This window comes from Sminthopsis crassicaudata, chromosome 1, assembly GCF_048593235.1.
Source record: "Sminthopsis crassicaudata isolate SCR6 chromosome 1, ASM4859323v1, whole genome shotgun sequence".
Taxonomy (NCBI): Eukaryota; Metazoa; Chordata; class Mammalia; order Dasyuromorphia; family Dasyuridae; genus Sminthopsis; species Sminthopsis crassicaudata.
In genome coordinates, this window is record NC_133617.1 from 65,069,991 (window position 1) to 65,091,015 (window position 21,025).

General features: G+C 44.4%; 2 protein-coding genes across 3 annotated transcripts; both read left to right on the forward strand.

Moving 5' to 3' along the window:
• The first annotated feature begins 4,422 nt into the window (after positions 1 to 4,422).
• Positions 4,423 to 8,982, forward strand: EBI3 (Epstein-Barr virus induced 3). Of its 2 annotated transcripts, none has more exons than XM_074308089.1 (5): positions 4,423 to 4,747; positions 6,500 to 6,635; positions 7,583 to 7,761; positions 7,946 to 8,103; positions 8,430 to 8,982. In XM_074308089.1, the coding sequence occupies exons 1-5, from the start codon at positions 4,642 to 4,644 to the stop codon at positions 8,541 to 8,543; spliced, it is 693 nt and encodes a 230-aa protein (XP_074164190.1). In that variant the 5' UTR covers positions 4,423 to 4,641; the 3' UTR covers positions 8,544 to 8,982. The 2 variants fall into 2 exon arrangements, with proteins under 2 accessions (XP_074164190.1, XP_074164181.1); XM_074308080.1 differs by having other exon boundaries at positions 4,425 to 4,747; positions 8,394 to 8,982.
• A 592-nt stretch (positions 8,983 to 9,574) lies between these two features.
• YJU2 (YJU2 splicing factor homolog) lies at positions 9,575 to 20,556 on the forward strand. The gene is made up of 8 exons (XM_074308075.1): positions 9,575 to 9,731; positions 10,678 to 10,778; positions 11,088 to 11,232; positions 14,413 to 14,547; positions 15,415 to 15,596; positions 17,729 to 17,849; positions 18,710 to 18,869; positions 19,609 to 20,556. The coding sequence occupies exons 1-8, from the start codon at positions 9,708 to 9,710 to the stop codon at positions 19,719 to 19,721; spliced, it is 981 nt and encodes a 326-aa protein (XP_074164176.1). The 5' UTR covers positions 9,575 to 9,707; the 3' UTR covers positions 19,722 to 20,556.
• The last annotated feature ends 469 nt before the right edge of the window (positions 20,557 to 21,025 follow it).

A 21,025-nucleotide genomic window follows, 5' to 3' on the forward strand; every position in this document is an offset into this window, starting at 1 on the left:
GTCTCCCATATCTGAAATCCTCATCCTCCTTATCTCTGCCTCCTCTCTTCCCTGTCTCAACCAAAGTCCTTCCTTGATAAGAAGCCTTTCCTAGTCCTTAATATCAACACTTTTCCTTTGGGATTATTTCCAAGTTGTTCTATATATGTCTTGTTTGTATATCCAGTAGTTGTTTACATGTTTTCTCACTTATTAAACCTGAGCTCCTTAAATGTTGGAAGGGTTGTGGGAAAACTGAAACATTAATACATTATTGGTGGAGTTGTGAACTGGTCTAACTATTCTGGAGAGCAATTTGGAACTGTGCCCAAAGGGCTATCAGACTGTGAATATCCTCTAACCCAGCAGTGTTCCTACTGGGTCTGTATTCCAGAGATCTTAAAGGAGGGAAAGGGACCCATGTGCAAAAATGTTTGTGGTGGCAAAAAAAAACAAAAACCTAGAAACTGAGTGGATGCCCATCTATTGGAGAATGGCTTAATAAGTTATGGAATATGAATGTTAGGGAATACTATTGTTCTATAAGAAACAATGATTTTGAAGAGGCCTGGAGAGAGTTACATGAACTGATTCTAAGTAAAGTGAGCAGAACCAGGAAATCATTATACACAGCAATAGCAAGATTATATGATGAGGATGATCAATTCTGGTGGACATGGCTCTTTTCTTTCTTTTTTATTTTTATTTTTCCATTTTTTATTATAGCTTTTTATTTACAAGATATATTCATGAGTAGTTTTTCAACACTCACAATTGCAAAACCTTTTGTCCCAATTTTTCCCCTCCTTCCCCCTCTCCCCCAGATGGCAGGTAGACCAATACATGTTAAATATGTTAAAGTATATGTTAAATAAAATATATATATGTATATGTATATATAAAATATATACATATATATATATAGTTATTTTGCTGCACAAGAAGAATTGGACTTTGAAATAATGTACAATTAACCTGTTAAGGAAATAAAAAATGCAGGCGGACAAAAATAGAGGGATTGGGAATTCTATGTAGCGCTTCACACTCATTTCCCAGAGTACTTTCGCTGGGTGCAGCTGGTTCTATCCTTATTGAACAAATGGATGATTTGGTTCATCTCATTGTTGAAGAGGGCCATGTCCATCAGAATTGATCATCATACAGTATTGTTGTTGAAGTATATAATCTCCTGGTCCTGCTCATTTCACTCAGCATCAGTTCATGTAAGTCTCCAGGCCTTTCTGAGATCATCCTGTTGGTCATTTCTTACTGAACAATAATATTCCATAAAATTCATATGCCACAATTTATTCAGCCATTCTCAAACTGGGGGGCATCCACTCATTTTCCAGTTTCTGGCCACTACAAAGAGGGCTGCCACAAACATTCTTGCACATAAAGTGGACGTGGCTCTTTTCAACAGTCAGGTGATTCAGACTAATACCAATGGAGAAAGCCATCTGTACCCAGAGAGGGGGCAGTAGGAACTGACTGTGGATCCCAACAAAGTATTTTCACCGTTTTTGTTGTTGTTTGCTTGCTTTTTGTTTTTTCTCATTTTTTTTTCTTTTTGATCTGATTTTTCTTGTGCAGTATGATAATTGTGGAAATATGTATAGAAGAATTGCAATTTTAACATATCTTGGATTGATGTCTAGGGGAGGTGGGAGGAAGAGAGGGAGAAAAATTTGGAACACGGGGTTTTGCAAGTGTGATTGTTGAAAACTATCTTGGCATATATTTTGAAAATAAGAAGCTATTATTAAAAAGAAATTCTATATATATATGCATATATATATGTAAAGGAAAAAAAACCTGAGCTCCTTGAAAACAAGCTATTCTGACCTTTTTTTATATCTCCTAGTACTTAGCAGTATAGTGTTTGATATGTAAGAAGTAATTAATGTTTATTGATGACAAGTTTAAATCAAATTTTGAGGATAGAAACTGACAGATAGCTTGTGCTATGATGCTATCCCTAAGATATCAGAAGAAATAGAGAATGGCCTTCAGTATGTTGTGATATAAGATAGGCAGGCATGAATGAGATATAACATGCATCAGTGAATGAAACATCCCATTATCTGACAAACAGGACTTTTAAGATTTATAAAAAAGGTTTGGTACCAAAATAGTTAGTGGCTCAGTGACTAGAGCACCAGTCCTAGAGTCAGAAGAGCTGAGTTCAAATCTAGCCTTAGAAATTTGCTAGCTTTGGGACCCTGGGCAAATCACTGTGTCACACTGGTGCCTCAGTTTCCTCAACTGTAAAATAGGAGTTATAATAACAGCTACCTCCCAGGGTTACTATGAGGATCAAATGAGGTAATATTTATATACCATTTGCTTACCACAATGCCTAGTGCCTAGTAGGTGCTGTATAAATGCTTATTCCATTTCCTTCTTTTCCCTTTCCTACTGAAGTACTGATGAATTTTTTGTTGTTCATTTTTCAGTTGTGTCCACCTCTTTGTTGGCCAACTATTTGGGGTTTTCCTGGCAGAAATATTGGAGTACTTTGCCATTTTCTTTTCCAGCTTATTTTACAAATGAGGAAACTGAGGCAAACAGGGTTAAATGACAAGATCACATAGCTACGACATGTCTGAGACTATATTTAAACTAGGGAAAATGAATCTTCCTGACTACAGGCCTGGCACTCGATCCTCTGCAGCAGCACCACCTAGCTACTCCTGATGAAATTACAGAATCTTTAAATTCCGAAGAAATAAAGCAGTTAAAATATTTCTGTTAGCAGGTGACATATAACCCAAAGCAATCAAGGCAATACTTATTTAAGCAATCGATCTATTGTGAGAAAAACACAGGGGCAGGTAGAGGGAGCAGTGAATAGAACACAGGCCCTGAAGTCAGAAGAAGCTGAGGTCAAATCCTACCAAAAGAAAAGAAAAACACAAAAGTCAGATGCATTTCTGTATGTGTGTGTTGCAGTGGATAGAGAGAAGGTATAAGAATCAGGAAGACCTGAGTTTGAATACTGCCCCAATCACTTAATTTCTATATGACTGTATGGACAAGCCTCCTTCTTTCTCTGGGGCTGTTTCCTCATATAAAATGGGTATGATAATAGCAGCAACCTCGCAGCATTAGGAGGATTGAATGTAATAATATTATTATTATCACTCCTAACAGAAACCATGAGAAATTGGTAAAAAAAAATAGCATGAATAGCACTAAAAATATGTTAAATACTTAGCCTTAACATGTCAGGACCGATGAGATCTTTATAATTTTAAAATTTTGACAGAAACAAAAGAAGCACTGAATTGAGAGAAAGGAATCCTTTTTCATGTGGGTAGGTCTGGTCATGATAGATACTTCTCAAACTATCATAATGCTAGGGCAGTAAAAATGGAAATGCTTCAGAGAAGATTCCTTCTATCCTGTGTACTAAGGCCCATAGGCTGCTCTGAAAGCCTTTGGTCTGTAATTTCTTCCTGTCCATCTGGGTCTCTTTAGCCATGTCCATCTTGCCCATGAGATGTCCTGATTCAGGTCCTCCTGGAACCAGTGTCCAGCTTCCCAGTTGACAATGTTCCTAAAAACCCCAGGGGGGTTTCTTGGCTCTTCCCAGTTGGGGAAGTTAGGGAAATTAGGTACTGTTTCTTTTTGTCTGTATCTGTAAATTTTAGTTTTGTTCAATTGTGATTGAGTTGTGTAATGACACTTAGATGGGGGAGAAGGTTGATCTGGAACTAAAGTCCCTTCCAAGGGTCAGCTTCTATGATTCTCAGCTCTCTTCTGTATTCATCTTCCATCCTGGGTCCAGATGTTTCCCTGAAAAAATAAAATGAGCCAGTGAGAGATCAGCCTGCAACTGCTCTTGATCTCCTTGACTAATACACTGGAGCCTCTAGCCCCTGACTCAATGGGGAGAAGAGGACCTGGTCATTCCAAATGACTCTAGCCCCCCAGAAAGAATGAAGTCAGAGAGGTTATATTCAGATGTTAGCTACTAGTTTTTCTTACAGCTAAAAATTAAATTAATTTCCTAAGGTCAGAGCTAGTAAGTGGCAAAGCTGGAATTTGAAACCTGGCTTTTCTCTCTAAATAGAGTTCTCTTTGCAGGACATCATATTGCTAGGCAAATCCCTTATCTTCCCTGAGTTTTGGTTTCCATATTTATAAAATGTGGCTGAAACACTGTGATTTCCAAGGTCCATGTCCTGTGTTGAATGATTCATTCTCGTTTTCCAAGGCTTCCTGGATTCCCCTGAAGAGAACTAGAAACTATGCTTTTCAGTTTTCTGGTGGGGCAAGAGATCAAAGGCCAGAGACCTTTACCCATACTCTGAACACTGAGTCCAGGACCAATAATAGCATGAACAGCTGGAGGGAGACAGACTGGCAGGCTGTCAAATGAATGGGTCCTAATATTGGGCTCTTGGATCATTGAAGTCTCTTCTGCCACATTCCCTGAACCCAGTCATTTGAGCTATTTCTGACTTTTAAGATTAGATTGTCACTTTAGAAAGCGAAAGGCAACAGGGACAGGAAGGAGGATTTCCCAGAGGGGTATGATCAGGGGATTTTGGGGAAGCTGGGTTGCTTAGATATAAGAAAGCCTAAAGCAGCTGGTAAGTGGACGAGCAGAAGCTTCTGCGCTGCTCCTTCTTGGTCTCCTACAGAAGCTCTAAGCCTATGGGATCTCCTGCCACCCGGCCCATCCCTGCCATGACTTGGAGGCTGGCCCTGGCTCTGAGCTGGGCTTCCTGTGGACACCAAAGAGTTTGGACAAAAGTAGAAGGTACGTGGGGCAAGTGAGTGGATCTCAGAAGTGGTTTGTAAAAGTAAGCTGCAGAAGAGGGGCCCTCTTTAATCAGTAGAGAATGGAAGATGTCAGAGCAGGAGATAAGATAAAATCCAAGGAACCCTTGTTCCAACTTATCTTTGCCCCACAATCCTTACACTTTCAAAAAGCAAGGATGAGCAAAGATATGAAGTCAAGAATTGTATCTCCTCTTCCCTGATCCCTTCTCCCACATACCTCCCCTGCACATCTCCTTTTATACATAGCAAGAAGGCCAGTGTCCCTGCATTGCAGAGTACCAAGAAAGGAGGGGCTGAAAATGCCCAATATTTGGTTCTGGAGAGAAGAGGGAGCTATTAGAATCATTCAATAATGCAGTGACCTGGGCAGACTTACAATCTAAGAAGATCAGTTAGATGACTAAATGGAGGATGGATTGCAGCAGAGAAAGGATTGAAGCAGGGAGACCAAGAAGCTGGATATTGGAATAATACAAGTATGATGTTGGGAAGGGGGCCTGCTGCAAGGTGATGGCAGTGTCAGAGGCAGCAGGGTCTCATTATATGGAGGAGAAATGTTATAAAGATAGAAACAATAGGATTTAGTGACCATTTGGACACAGAAGGAGAGTAAGGAGTTAAAGATGACCACTAAGTGGTGAGCAGGGATGATAGGTTGGATGGTGGTTCCTTCTACAGTAATGGGGAAGATAAGAAGAGAAGAGGGGTGGGTTTGGGGAGAAAGATAGTGAGTTCCGTTTTTGACATGTCGAGTTTAATATGTCTATAAGATATCCAGTTTGAGATGTCCAATAAGTAGTGAAGATTCAAGCCTGGAGGTCAGGACATACATTAGGGCTGGACAAACAGATATGGGAATCATTTACACAGAGATGATAATTGAAGGCATGAGTTCATGAGATCACAAAACAAAACAAAATAGCAAGAGGGAAAAGGAAAAAAAAAGAGAGCCCTGAATAAAGCCATAGGAGGCAGCCTGCTGAGTAGGCTCTATTTGGATATGGATCCGGCAAAGGAGCTTGGCCAGACAAATAGGGAGGGCCTCAGGGAGAGGCCAGGGTCATGACATCCTAGAGAGAAGAGACTATCCAGGAGAATAGAGGGATTGGCAGGGTCACTGGCCCTGAAAAGAAGTCTCTGTCCTCAAAGAATTTACATGTTACTACATAATATTACATTCTGTTAAAAAATAATAATAAAAATAAACTATCTTACATTTATATAGACCTGGTGGGATCTTGAGTTTATTCTAAAAACATTTTGATAACTGCGTTTCTTTTATAATCCTACAATTTAATTTTATGCCTTTAAAAACAGTATTCTGAGAAAGAACCCATAAACTTCCCCAGACTCCAAAAGGGGTACGTGACACAAACAAGTTTAAGAACTCCCACAATATAGAGATATATACTAAATAAATATCCATGATCATTCAAAGAGGGAGAGACTATTAATAAATAATTAAGAGATCAGGAAAGTAGGTGGTGCCAAATGAGTTTAGTCTTAAAAGATGCTCAGTATTTTAAGGAATGGATGGAGAAAGGAGCCTATTCCCCATGTGGGAAACAGCCTATTCCACAGTATGGAGGACAGAAACGGAACACTGGGTTTGATCCTCATTGGAGGATGCTAGTTTAGCTGGAGGAGCGAGTGGAGGAGAGTGGTAGCATGAAGAGCTTCAAAGGTTCCTGTCCCTATCCTCCCCGTGCCTTTTTCTTTCATCCTTCAGAGTCCCCAAGCCCTCTGTCTGTGCAGTGTTGGTCTGTGAGGTATCCCAAAGCCGTAGACTGCTCCTGGACCATCAACAAAGTGACAGAGATGACTCCTGAGCCGGATCTGCAAACCTCATTTATTGCTACTTACAGGTCAGAGTCATAGAATTCTAGAAATTTAGAAGTTTAGTCACTGGATGGGACTACAATGATATATTTCAATTTTCTACCCCCCTCCCAAACACACACAAAAAATGTTCTTATAGGAAATTATCCAGCCCCTGACAGGACACTTTTAGTGAAAGAAAGCTCATTTTCCATGTGTGTATTTCATTCCCTTGATCCCTCTGATCATTTGGAATTTCTTCTTTATACTAAGCTGAAATCTGCTTCCAGTTGTTCCTGATTCTAGCCTTTGAAGCTGGGGAGGACAAGTCTGCCTTCTCTTTCCCATGGCAGGCCTTCAGCTACTCACAAAAGCTGTCATGTTCTTCCCACTCCCCCCCCCCCCAATTTTTCTCTTTTCCAGACTAAACGTCTCCCGTTAATCCAGTGACTACCCACTGTCCTAACCGCTTACCTCTGGATGCATTGAAGTCGCAGAAAGTGGAACTTTAGAACTAGGAGAGTTCTTGAAGATTATTGGTGTAACCTTCATGTTTCAGAAGAGGAAGATAAAACGGAAGTAGGGAGAATATAGCTCCGTGGCCCAGTAAATAGAGCACCAGGCCTGCTGTCCAGATACTAGATTAAGAAACGATGTGGGCTTGGACAAATCTGTCTGCTTCAAATATAAAATAGAGATATTAATAGAATCTAAAACTTGTAAAGCACTTAGCACGTGCCTGTTCCATAGTAAATGGTGTAAATGCTAACTGTTTTTATTATTTTTGTTGCTATTTTGTGACTTGCCCCAGAATCACGCAGAAGCAGGTTTGGAATGCAGGTTCTTCCCATTATATACTTAAAATTATGATACCTAGACTGGGATAGAGGGAGGGATGTGGGAAATGACATAAATTTGTGGTGCAAACGAGAGGATGTCCCTGAATCAGGAACAAGGTGAAAGGGTTGCTGAGCTCAGATTCTTGTCTTTTCAGGTTAGGGATGATCACTCAGGGAGAGGCGCATCCCTGCCTGCAGCCTTCCCCCGAGGCCCAGAGCTGTGTCATCCCCAACATCCAGATGTTCTCCATGATCCCCTACATACTCAATATCACAGCTGTCACTCAGCAGGGAGCCACAAGTAAACTGGTCCCCTTCATCGCAGAGCATATAAGTGAGTCCAACCTGGGAATCTCAAAGAACGGATCAGGAGGTCAGAGTAGAGGGATGGGCGCTTAATAGAATATCACATCTTCATGCTTGACTTTGGGCAAAGACATAAACTTGGTGGGAGGGGTCTTTAAAGGGGGCTCTGGGAAATAATGCCCCTCCATAACCAACGAGTTTGTATCTGGCAGTTAAGCCCGACCCCCCCCAGTCTATGAGTGTGAGTCCTCTCCCTGGCAAGCAGCTCCGGGTGCAGTGGGAGCCCCCCCACTCCTGGCCTTTCCCCGGCTACTTTCCACTCAAGTACCTGCTCCGTTACCGGCGACAGGGGGCCGCGAGATTCCAGCAGGTGAGGCCTTGCCCGGGCCAGATCTCGGAAGGGGGGGGTTAGAACAAGCGGAGCCACTTGGGGGGGGCAAAGGGTTTTAGAGGCAATCTGGTCAATTCCCTCATCTCACTGGAGGAGGGTCTGAAGTGCGAGGATATGGAGGATTATTCGAGCCACAGCGGGCAGTGGGCCAGAGTCCAGTTGTCCCGATTAGTGCCAGGCTCTGCCCTCCAAGATCACAGCTTCCCTCCGTACCAGGGAAACCTCTCCGCGATCTCTCCATAGGTACTGACCGCCCATTTTGCTCTCAGGTGGGGCCGACTGAGGAAACATTCTTCATCCTGCAGGGCCTGCGCCCCGGGACCCGATACCAGGTGCAGGTGGCGGCTGCGGACTTTATGGACTACGGGGAGCGGAGCGCCTGGAGCACTGCGGGGGCCACCACCCGCGGCGGCCAGTAGTCCGCTCCGGCGCTGGGTACTCCGGCCGGACCCGCCAGTCCCGAGCCCGCCTGCGGAATCCCTGATCCAGGCCGCCCCGTGGGGCTTCTCCAACATCCTCCAGACCCCTCGGTCCGAGAGTGTCACTAGACTGGGTCAGCCACCCTCCAGCCCCCGGGGCGCTCCCTCCTTCCTCGGGGCGGCGCCGCGTTTTCTCTCCTCCCCAAGGCCTCGGTTGGAGACCGGCGTAGTCCCCTCGATAATCGGACACTCTCCCAAACACTCAGGCTTCCCCATCCCCCGCCGGTCGTTGTCGTGCCCCCCCTCCCGTGACACGTCAGCTGTACAGAGACCCTCCGATAGCCTCTGTTTATATTGTTCGTGTTGCCTTCCCCGTAGGCTGGGAGCTCCCAGCAGACGGAGGCCCAGCGGGGAGCCTTAATAAAGCTTGCTGACTGACTGAGTGACTCCTCCCCGCGATTCCGACTTTAGCCCTGCGGCTCCTGGCCAGACTGGGCTTCAGGGTCACATTCTGCTTGCAAGGGGTCAGGAGGAGGAGGAGACAGGAAGGAGGGAGGGAAAGAATAGGTGAAGCTCAGAGAACGTGGAATGTCGGCGCAGGAAGTAATTTCCACCCATTTTATTGATGGGAAAACTGAGACCCCGGGAGCGGAAATGAACTTCCCCAAGTTCGATCGCGTCTCACTGAAACCCGGACCTCCTAACTTCTAGACCCTTAAATTGCCCAGAGAGAAAATTAAATCAATAAATGGCGGGACGCACACACGCATGCGCATGAAGTAGGCACGAAAGCGCCAGTGATCGGGGCCGGGCCGGGCGGAGGTTCCGGACTTCCTTCTCCGGTCCCGGGTTTTAAAAGGTTTTTCCTTGGGGAGGGAGCTTTCCTGTGTCCGCGGAACCTTCCCACGGCGAGCCCGAGGCGCCACCGGACCCCATAAGGAAAAGAACCGTATGGAAAGGACGTGAGGGGGAGAGTGAAAGAACGGGGCATACGTCACAGGAAAGGGGCGGGCCTTAGCACCCTCGACCAATCAGCGCAGTGGTCTGGCTCGTACTTCCCGGAAGTGGGCTGTGCGGGTCGGGAGAGCCGCGGTGCAGTCGCCGGTTCTCGGAACAGTTGGTAAACTGGTGACTGTGGAGTGGGCTCCGTGAAGTGGCACCAAGATGTCTGAGAGAAAAGTCTTAAATGTGAGTAACGTGCGCGCAGCGGGGGCCCCAAAGCCCCAAGCATTCCCCGCCCCTCCCGGTGATGGGCCCCCCTCCGTGGGGCGCGGGGACCCCCGGCAGCTCGCTGTGGATGGGCGGGGGGCCGGGAGGTGTCCTGGCTTTGGGGTAACATCACTCTTGGGAGAGTGCAGGCCGACTCAGAAGTGACTTTGGGATGCGGAGCCTCAGGGGCCTGTCAGCTGTGAGCCCATTCAGCATCCGTTCATTCAGTAAACACTGATTTGGCGCCTCCTGTGTTCCTGCACCCTGCTGAGCGCCGAGGTTACCGAAAAACAAACAAACAAACAAACAGTTTTTGCCTAAAGCAGCTAAAGATCCGAGGCAGGGGGAGGTCAAAGTAATACAGGATATAAAGTAAATACTGGATCCACGGGAAGTAATTTGCTAAGAAAAGGGGCTGGAATTGAGAGGGTTTTAGGAGGGAGAGATGATGGCTTCCTTCCCGGCTGTGGTCTCCTTGCCCAAGGGGGACCCAGATCCGTGTAGTCACCGGGGCTCACTCCCCACACGGAGAGCGGCCACGGCATCGCATCCTTATATCGCCCAGGGCTTCTCGAGGTTTCCCAGAGTGGGGGAGGTTGCCCCCCTCAGTGCATGCCTTGCTCTCTCGCCCCTCCCCCAGAAGTTGCTGGGTGCTGATGCGCCACAGCTTTCTTGCTGTTTCTGGCCACAAGGCTCCTCTCTCCCTGCTGACTGGGCTTCCAGCTCTCTTCCTTCAGTTTTCACTCTCCTCTATTGGGCTGGAGGCCTTTACGGCTTCTTCCGTCTCTAAGCCTTTGAGATTTTCCCCCTTTTAACCTCTTCTCTCCGCTTCCTGCCCCACCCCCATCTTCCCTTTCTTTCCTTATATTTTACCCCAAACTGCGTGCCTTCCAGGCCTCCTGATGTGCCTCCTTCTTGTTCACAGAAATACTACCCACCGGATTTCGATCCATCCAAGATCCCTAAGCTCAAGCTGCCCAAAGATCGGCAGTACGTGGTGCGCCTGATGGCCCCGTTCAACATGAGGTGAGGACGCGCTGACAGCGGAGGAATTCCTCCACCACCCCGGCTGTGAAGGCCAGAAAAGGCTGATGGGGAATCCTAGACATCGGCCCCAGAAATCCTCAAAAACAGACTTCTTTATCTGGGGGCCACGAATTGCCTTTTAAACATATTCTGATAACTATTTCAGTAGAAATGCTTTCTCCCAGCAGGGATGAGTCTGGACCAGTTTGTGGGGAAGGAGGCAGGGAAACAGTTTCCTTTCCATCAGGCAGCGGTGTTTCATAACCGACTTAGGGAGTCGTTCCTGTTTCCTTCTCTTTCTTTTTCCAGATGTAAGACATGTGGTGAATATATTTATAAAGGCAAGAAATTTAATGCCCGCAAGGAGACAGTGCAGAACGAACTCTATCTGGGGCTCCCGATTTTCCGTTTCTATATCAAGTGTACCCGATGTCTAGCTGAAATCACCTTCAAAGTAAGTTGTTAAAAATCTTTTATGCACATGCAAATATTTTATTACAAATGTAACATGGAATAATACAAGCAACTAAACTTTAGAACTATTTACAATAAATTGAATAATTTCAATGCATAAAATAATGTATCACTTTTTTCATTCATTCATCCTATGTCAGAATTTTGACATTTATTCGCAATCATTTTTCCTCTTGTATGGGAGTAGTTGATTTGTACCTAATTCTTCTGGTTCTGCTCTAGTTCTGTTATTTCAGAAAGGCATTAGAAGGGTATTAGAACTTTGTAAAAAATTATATTTGTTTGTTAAAATGTATCACCATGTACTTGGAAGTATGAAAGGATGCTAACCACCAAATTTAATTATGAATTATATCACATACGCTTTTCCAAGTATATTCACTGGGAAAAGTATTCAAAAAGAATAATGCATAACTTCCTTAAATCACTAGATTTTAGATTCTGGACTTCATCAAATACAGCTCAGTAGGTTTGTTGAAGACAGAAAATGTTAAACTTGAAGTGGGGGATATAGTGGTCAGGGGCTTGTTTGAAATAATCCTCTTATAAACCTTAAAATATTCTTAATTCTGATACTGCTGTCAAGTGAGAACACCTTTACTAATCAGTCATTCAAGAACATTGAATTAAATAAGAACAACCTAGGCAACCAAGTTTCAGAAAGAATAGAATACGTTAAGTCATTGTATTGATCAAATGAAGTGATGTTATACAGGAAGTATGTTGGGATTGGCTGAAATAACTCATTTATATCTGTGAGTTTTGCATAGAAGAGCAAGCCAGATTGGAACCCAGTTTTTAGTCCCTGTCCTGCTCCAGCCAAATCTCTTGAGAGGAAATCATTTTGAGGAATGGGAGACAGAGGAGAGCCTCTGTTTCCTCTCCCCTTGCTGGAAGATGTAAACTTCAAAAGGATTCCATGAACGCTCTAAGATTCTAGCTTCCTGGAATAGCTGATGTCAGTGTCTACATTAGGAACTGAGGATAAAATAGACACTGACGTGTGTAGGTTGATCATATAACCCTCTTTCCTTCCCCCCTCCCAGCTCGGTTAACTCTAGTGGTTCCTTATTACCTAGAGGATCAAATATAAACTCTTCGGTCATTTAAAACCCTTATATCCTGCCCCTTCCCACCCTCCCAGTCTTATACTTTACCCTTCCATACCCTCTACAATCCAGTTACTTGGCCTACTTGCAGTTCCTTGAAGGCAATCCTTCATCTACATTTTCTTGCCTTTGTGATGACTCTTCCCCAGACCTGGAAGCTCTGTTCCTAATCTCCTATTCTTGGTTTCTCTGGCTTCCTCCAAGATTACCATCTTCTACAGAAGGCATTCCTTAGCCCTCCTTCCTTCCATCTCCACCCCCAACTACTAGTACCTTTCCTTCTGAAACTATCTTCTGTCTACTCTATTTTATAGATACTTAGTTATATTCATATTGTTTTCTGTATTAAAATGTATGTACCTTGAAGGCAGATACTATTGTTTTACTTTTCTTTGTATCACCAGTACTCAGCTCTAAGTGTAGTAATTACTTAGTGCTTTGTGCAGAGTAGGCGGTCAATAAATGCTTATTGATTGACTGAGTAAATGTTTATTGACTGACTTTTCAGATTCCTTTATACTCCTCTTGCTTCTGTGTTTCTTGAATTCTAGCATTCTATTGTAGCACAGTTAATTATCTAGTCTAGTCAAGTTAACAGGCAGCTATTAAGTGCTTACTACATATCAGGCACTATATTCAGTTTTGGGAATAAAAACCTAAGTAAAAAAAGAAAGACATTTCCTGCCCTCAAGGAGAGGGAAGACAGTACATAAATGGGAGCTGAAAAAGATGGAGTGCAGTCAGGGAAAAGGCATATAGAGGTTTCATGGTAGCAAAGTCTCAAGTCTGAAGCCAGAGGAGAAAGGAAAAGTAGTACTTCCTTCATGAAAATGGAGGTTTTGCCATCTTGTTGAATAGGTTGCTTCCACTGTTTAAAAATCACATACAATGCTACTAGAAAAATCTTTGAATATAAAACTATTTTGTTTTTCGTAACATTTTCAAGATATATTCCAAGATAATGAATCTTAACCCACCCTTATAGGCTCTCTACAAGCTACTTAAACCAGTCTCCTGGATCTTTTGTAAATTTTCAAGTTGGTAAAGGCAGGACTAGCTCTGAGATAAAGGATGAAAGGCAACTGAGTACACTCCCTTGACTGTCAGATGTCTCAAGAAGGCCATGGGTCAGACATACAGCTTTGTGTACATCCCTTCCCTGCCCCTTGGATGATTTAGAACAGTGGTCCTCAAGCTTTTTAAATAGGGGGCCAGTTCACTGTCCCTCAGACTGTTGGCGGGTTGGACTATAGTAAAAACAAAAACTCACATTCTTGTCTCTGCCCCTCATCCCATTTATAATCCAGTGGGCCCCATAAACATCCTCAGCAGGCCATATCTGGCCCACGGGCTGTAGTTTGAGAACCCTGATTTAGAACATCCTTATGAAAACTTTCTACTTACTTAGAGTGCCATTGCAAGCTAGTAATTGTTTTTTCCTCATAGAATGAACTGATCAATACTTAGTATTTCTAGATCCCAAGTCCAAAAGCTGTGGGAAATGCAGTGGTGTATGAGACAGTGGAAACTAATAAACTTATTCATATTTATACTCATACTATTTTACGGTTTGTAAAGTACTTCCTTTACAACAAGTCTGTGAGCTCAGCGTGTGCAAATTTTATTCCCATTTTCAAGGAGAGAAAACTGAAGCTGAGAGGAGTTGTGGCTTTTTGAGTTTCCCAGGAAAGAAATATGAGAGCCAGGCCTGAAGCCCAGGCCTTTTGGCTCTGTGTCCAGTGTTCTTTCTACTATCTCATAAAATAAGAAATAAGGAAACTGTGTCATCAGATCCAGTCAGGCATGGCTGAAATAACTGTTTGTATCATTATCTGTGGCCTTTTCTCTCCTAACTCATTCTGAAATGGAATTGTTCCTGATCATTAGCCTCACTGGATGAGGTTCCCCTTGGCTACCTAGGTTTGGGTTTGACCAATTGGGTTTTCTTATGGCTTCTTTTTCATTTGACAACTACATAATAGCAGCTTCTAAATCAGATCTCTTTTGACCCAAAGCCTGGATTCATATAAAACTGATGTTTTTACCTCCAGACAGACCCTGAGAACACAGATTATACCATGGAGCATGGAGCCACCCGGAACTTCCAGGCTGAGAAACTACTAGAAGAGGAAGAGAAAAGGGTACAGAAGGAAAGAGAGGATGAAGAATTAAATAATCCTATGAAGGTAATATAATATCAGTACCTCACATTGTCTTTTTATCTTGAGCTTTATAGAGCACTTTCCTCACACAAGAGATAAATAGCATAGATATTATTAATCTGGTTTTAGAGATGAGGAGGCTGATACTAGAGCAGAAGTGACTTGCTCACAGTCATATAAAAAGCTAGTAAGTGTCAGCACCAGTACTTGGCTCCAAATCTCTCTTTTTCCTGGCTTGGAACCAGCCATTCCCCAGGGGTCTGTGCTTGAGGTGGCAGTGCCATGTGGCAGCTGGTAGTGCCAGAGCCCAAAGGTAGGAGCCCCACGCACCTGCACCAAGGCCCTTGCAGGGTGTATTCTGAGGCACACTCCTCCTCTCACATTCTGGATTCTGTGTCCCAGAGTCCCTTCCAGTTTTTATCTTATATTACTGGGAAATAGTGAGGAGTGATGATGATGATGATGATGATAGCAACTGGCATTTGTAAACTTTAAGTTATATAGGATGCTTTACATAGATATTATCTGAAAGTACAGCAGGAATTCTATCAGTTTTATAAATGAGGAGACTGAAACACTTGTGTAGTGCCTGAGGTGACATGGCCATCAAGCATCAAAGGAAGGATTGGAACCCAGGGCCCTCCTGAGTTTAAGTTCAGCATCAGGGTGGAGATGTGTGATGACTGGGGCTCTGGATCCTGGGCAGTTGAGAAGACAAGACGTAGCCCCAGAATCAAACTGCAATCCTGCATTTGTCCCCATTACAACACTGGGAGGCCAGTGATGCAAGTATTAGCATGAAAAAACTGAGGTTGAGACATTTGGGCACAGTACCAGGAGCCCAGCTGGCCCCGAGTCTCATTCTGTGCCCTCCCTGTCTCTTCCTCCCAGGTGCTGGAGAACCGGACCAAGGACTCCAAGCTGGAGATGGAGGTCCTGGAGAACCTGCAAGAGCTGAAGGAACTCAACCAGCGCCAGGCCAATGTGGACTTTGAGGCGATGCTACAGCAGCACCGTGTGTCCGAGGAGGAGAAGCGCCAGCGAGAGCAGGAGGAGGACCAGAGGGAAATGGAGTAAGTGTAAAGAGGAGGAGGATGGGGGGAGGGATGTTTTTTGGGAAGGACATTGATAGCCTGGGGACGGGGGACAGAGGAAGGTGATGTCGACACAGGGGGTGGCCCTGTATGTCTTAAATCAGAAGCTTGATGTCCTTTTGTAAGGAATGTTGTAAGAAAGATGCTTATTTGTGTTTCTATAACATTTTAAGGTTTACAAAATACATTTCTTACATGGCCAAGATGTCAGTAGTATGTGTTATTATACCTATCTTACAGATGAGGAAACTAAGCTAAGACTGTGTAAGTGCCTTGTCTGTAGTCACATGATCACCCTGCTGGTAGGTATAAGGGAACTTGAAGCCAGCAGGCTTTTTTCTTTTCTTTCTTTCTTTCTTTCTTTTTTTTTTTTTAAATTAATTTTATAATTATAACATTTTTTTTTTTGGATAGTACATATGCATAGGTAATTTTTTTTTTTTAAACAATCCCTTGTATTCCCTTCTGTTCCGAGTTTTTCCCCTCCTTCCCTTCATTCCCTCCCCTAGATGGCAGGCATTCTCATACATATTAAATATCTTATAATATATCCTAGGTACAATATATGTGTGCAGAACAGAATTTTGTTGTTGTTGCAAAGGAAGAATTGTATTCCGAAGGTAAAAATAATCTGGGAAGAAAAACAAACAAAAAATGCTCACAGTTTACACTCATTTCCCCGTGTTCCTTCTCTGGCTGTAGCTGATTCTGTCCATCATTGATCAATTGGAATTGGATTAGCTCGTCTCTATGTTGAAGATATCCACTTCCATCAGAATACATCCTCATACAGTATCATTGTTGAAGTGTATAATGATCTCCTAGTTCCAGCAGGCCTTTTTTCCAGGGCCATTCCTATGCACTGTACCACTGCTAGGAGACTGCTAAGGTCTTTGCCAACTCTTGAGATTCTAGTTTTCCAAGAAAGATTACAGAACTTGCCGATGGGTTCCAGACCACACAAAGGATCTGGAATAGAAGTGACCCTGGGAGCCTTAGAAGATTTTATCCCTTACAAGTAGAGTTGTTAGCAGGGATAGAGGCAAAGTTGTCCCTTAGGTTATAATGGGAGTGGAGAAGGAAGATCAGAAAGAAAAGTCTTTAAAGAGATTTGAGGGAACAGGGAGGTAGCCAACCAGCCATGGGAAGGATGTGGCTCACTCATTGCTAAATTGTAAATTCTCTTGAAGAGATCCACCTTCTTTCTGTTATCATCCCATCTACCTTGAGCAGGAGTAGACAACTAAGATGTATTTGCCACCAAGTAGCTACAAAGTTGCTTTTTGTTGTCTTCAGTATTTGTATTCATTGCAAGCCTCAGCTCATTCTGAGCTGTAACATTTTTAACATTTCTGTGGAGTCTCGACACTTTTGTATTCATATTCACTTACTTGCTCTTTCTTTAATTTTCTGTATATTAAAAAAAATCTGATTCTTGATGCACGCACATTGCTCTCTTTAGAGTTTCCCTTTTCTTCCTCATTAGGATAATTTGTGTTCTTTCTTGAGAGCCTCCATGTCCTGTTCAGTGAACTTTACCTGTAGAATCTTTAAGCCATAGGATTCTATCTCTTTATCTTAATTCTTTGAAATTAGATGTTCTCAGTTGTCTGGTGACCCTCGGCCTTAGTTTTCCCAGCTCAGAAACAGATACAAATGAGTGTTTCCTCCTTCACTCTTTCTCCCCATACCCATGTACCCCTTAATATTTTGACAAATTCATAAAATGAAAATGACTAGGGATCCTAGCTTAGCTCCCAGCCTCCAGGGCAAACCCTACTGCAGACTTTCCAGCCTGCCCTTTCCTTAGTACAATTGGCACCCCTTCTGTTGAGGCCAGAAGGAGCCCAGGATGGGAAGAGCTGTTAGGAAACCCACCCGGGGATGCCTCCTTGATGCTGCACGATGTCATGGTGATGGGCTGCATGGGAAATATCTCTGGAGCCCATTCTCTTCAGGAGGAAATGGAAGGGGAATAGCTTTGGCGGTCACTGAGGGAGAGAGGAGCACTGTCCATGGTTACTAACTAGCGGGAGGCTGCCTCTGAAGTCATAGCTGGGACTCCCAAGAAGCAGCCAGGAGGCCCTCACTGACCATGGTCGATCCCACAGGGCCATGATGGAGCAGGCTCGGAGACGGCGACTCATCGAAGACTCAGACTCTGATGAGGAGCCCGCCCTCACACCTTCCCAGCTGCCCACTCGAGGCACTCCCACAGCCATCTTGGAGGAGGTAAGGTCCAGGTTTCCTCCCTGCCCACCAGCAGTCACTGTGTGGCTGCGCTGGGCACCCAGACCTCGTCCTTGGGGCCAGTGAGGAATTTAGGCCGTGTGGAGGTGGCCGCCAGCCAGAGTAGTCAGCAAACATGTATTCAAAGCCCTACTTGTGTTGACCATTGGGGACATAAAGACAAGGAAGAACAGGTATGGCTGAGCCATAGAAATCATGGAAGGGAGAGTATCAATAGACTGAACAGGCATGAGAGGGCCAGGCTGTGGGGAATCCTAAACACCCGGCAGAAGTTTCTATGTAACTCTAGTGGTAATGGGCAGAGCTGGGGAGGAAAGAACAATTTGCCTGTTCCTCCCCACCCTCCCCATTCAGGTCCCTCCTAGACTTGGTGTCCTCTGATGGCTGTTAGGGAAGATGCCCACTGTTTTCTCCAGCTCTTCTTCCTAAGCCAGGTCTTTCACCTGTATCACTTCTATCCTGGGGCTTTGATGAACGTGCTTCCTGAGTGGCCAGCCTTGTGAAGGTTTCTCAGGAAGTGATTTGGGAGAATTTGCTCTCTTCCACACCTTTGAGTAAGAAGTCATTGAAAACTGAGCCAGAATGGACTGTCATCTTTATAGCCTAAACTCTCCATGGGCAGGAATTGCATTGCTCAGAAAGAATGCACTCCTTTTGAGTGACTACACCAAAGGCTGGGCATGGTAATTATGGCTGTCATTTGTTTAGCACTTTCAAGTTTACAAAGGTCCTTGTGTGCTATCTCAAGAAAGGATTGAGCACTAGTTAATTCCAAATGAAAGGGTAATTCTTGAGAATTTTTGAGAATAGACTGCCTCATTACTCTCCTCTTCCCCCCTCAGGTCCCTCAACTAAAAAAGCAAAAGTTGGAGAGCTGGGAACGAAGTGTTGGTGCACTGGGCAGCAAGTCAAAGCTGGCAGGCCTGGTTGTAGCAAAGAAAGCATCTGCCCAGAGACCTAGCAGCAGCAATGGGCACATAGTCTTGCCCTCCTCCAGCACAGGTAATGGGCTCCAGTGTCACAAAAGTCCCTTAGCCACTGGAGAAAAAGTGTCATTGGCAATTAGAAGTGGAGGACCATGAGGTCAGAGCCAGCTTTGCTGCTTACTAGCTGCGTGACCTTTCTTTATTTATAAAGGCCTCAGTTTTCTCAACTATAGAATGAAGGATTTGATCTAATCCAGGGATTCTTAATTTATTTTGTGTCTTGGATCCCTTTGGAATATATCCAGTCATATCTGTAGTCCCCCTTTTGGAAAAAAATTTTAAATAATTGAAGGAAATGTCAAATTTCATGTAGAGGTTGGGAAAATGTAGATCTAAACTTTTTTTGGATACAAGTTCATGGATCCTCTAAAAATCTATGAACTCTAGGTTAAGCCTCCTAGGTCTAGATAGTCTCCAAGGTCCTGTTCTCTGAATTTTATACGGTTTTCAAATTCTTGGTCTGTATCCTATTTGCTGAAGAAGCAAGAAGCATCTTTCAAGCAGCCACTAGGGGGCAAAGGATACCCATGCAGGTGCAGAGAATAGCTTTGTTTCTGATCTTTGATTCTCTTTGTACCCCAGAGTCAGATTGGGTAGAGAAGCTCATTCTGAAGGTGTTGGGGGGTGGGGAAGGGGAGGGAGAAAGTAAGTATTTAAGTTTTCCTGTTCTGCTGAACCAACCATGACTTTGTGGAGTGCTGGGAGTCCAGTATGGGGGAGGGTTCAACCAAGTTGACCCCAGCCTGTCTTTGTAGGCGTACCACAGAGTTTGAAGGAGACCAGTTCGTCGCCCAGAACCCCCAGTGCCTCATCCCTGAGCCAGCTGGGGGCCTACTCAGACAGTGAAGATAGCAGCAACAGCAGCTGAAGCCTCGATCCCTCCCCATAGAGGGAGGTCCCAGACCCTTATGGCCCCTCCCCTGTGGGGCCAGACACCAGAATCAGGCTGCAGTGGGTTTATTTCTTTGTTCAGTGAGCCCAGCAATGTGAAGAGGAGGACTGGGATGGGAGCAACACTGCCAGATCCTCTGTCTAGTGAGCTCACTGTGCTTTCCCCACTTCTCAGCTGCCTGGGAACTGGCTGCTCCTCTCCTCTCCGGGCCCATAGGCTTTGGGAAGATTTAGTGTTGTGACACTCTTCCCTCCTTAGGAAGTGGCAACTGAAAATCTGCCATCCATTCCTAGCCTAGTGCCCCACCATGAGATCAGGGGTAACCTTACAGAAGATATTGGGAATCAGTCCTGCTTCCTTTGGCTCAGCCCCTCGTGCTCGTCAAGCCCAGGTGATCAAAGCAGAATCACTGTCAAAGCACAGAGTTACCTCTTGGCACCTTTGGAACTTTTTTCTCCTTGATGGGGCTAGAATTCATTTTTTCTATTGCTAGTATGTCATGGATCACATACCCCAGAGAATGGCACTTGAACCTTTGGGAAATGAATTATGAGATATATGATGCTCTATCACAATGGACATCTTTTTCCCTCTACCTCCTTCCTTCCCAGACCTAAGTAACATAGGGGCAGATCCTAAGACCAACCATGCAACTACTGACCAGATCAGGCCAACCTAAAAGTCCTGTCCCCATTCTCCCTGCTCCTCTTACCCACATCCCCCTCTGAATCCTACCAGCTCCACCTGATTTGTATCTATAAATCATTATCTTAACCAAATAAAGAAAACCGAATGGACTGGTGATTATGCTGATCTTGAGCCTTAAATCTCTTGATCATTGCTAGGGGAGGGAGGCAGCATGGGGTGGTTATCAGGGGATTACTGTTCTAGTGGGCACTGGAGCAGATGCAGAGGTCCCTGTCATCTCTGAGCTGCTGCAGTTCTTTCATAGTCCTTCACTCCTCCTTTGGCCGGGAACAAGAAGACCTAGATTCTGGTGCTCTGCTATTGATAGTCTATTAACTTTGAGCAAAGCATATCACCTTAACTAGAAAAAGAGAAAGTTTTACTGGATGATGTCCAAGGTCTCTCTCAGCCTTAAAGGCTCTCTGATAGTGTGAAGAAGTAGGGTCTGGATCCAGTAAGTTTAGCAGGATTCCTGAAACTTCCCTCAGGCTCCTGCAGCAGGAGGTTGAGGCAGAGTTGCCTCCCAACCCCATTATCTCAGCTGGTAGTTCTGTTGTCCTACACTTAGCCAACCACCCTATAGGGTGAATGAC

Excerpts from the sequence above, each read along its gene's own strand:
- EBI3 (XM_074308080.1), top strand. The coding sequence starts at position 4,642 with ATGGGATCTCCTGCCACCCGGCCCATCCCTGCCATGACTTGGAGGCTG. Across the intron at positions 7,762-7,945 it reads CTTCATCGCAGAGCATATAA|TTAAGCCCGACCCCCCCCAG; the intron begins GTGAGTCCAACC and ends TGTATCTGGCAG. Across the intron at positions 8,104-8,393 it reads GGGCCGCGAGATTCCAGCAG|GTGGGGCCGACTGAGGAAAC; the intron begins GTGAGGCCTTGC and ends TTTTGCTCTCAG.
- YJU2 (XM_074308075.1), top strand. The coding sequence starts at position 9,708 with ATGTCTGAGAGAAAAGTCTTAAAT. Across the intron at positions 9,732-10,677 it reads CTGAGAGAAAAGTCTTAAAT|AAATACTACCCACCGGATTT; the intron begins GTGAGTAACGTG and ends TCTTGTTCACAG. Across the intron at positions 15,597-17,728 it reads GAGGACCAGAGGGAAATGGA|GGCCATGATGGAGCAGGCTC; the intron begins GTAAGTGTAAAG and ends TCGATCCCACAG.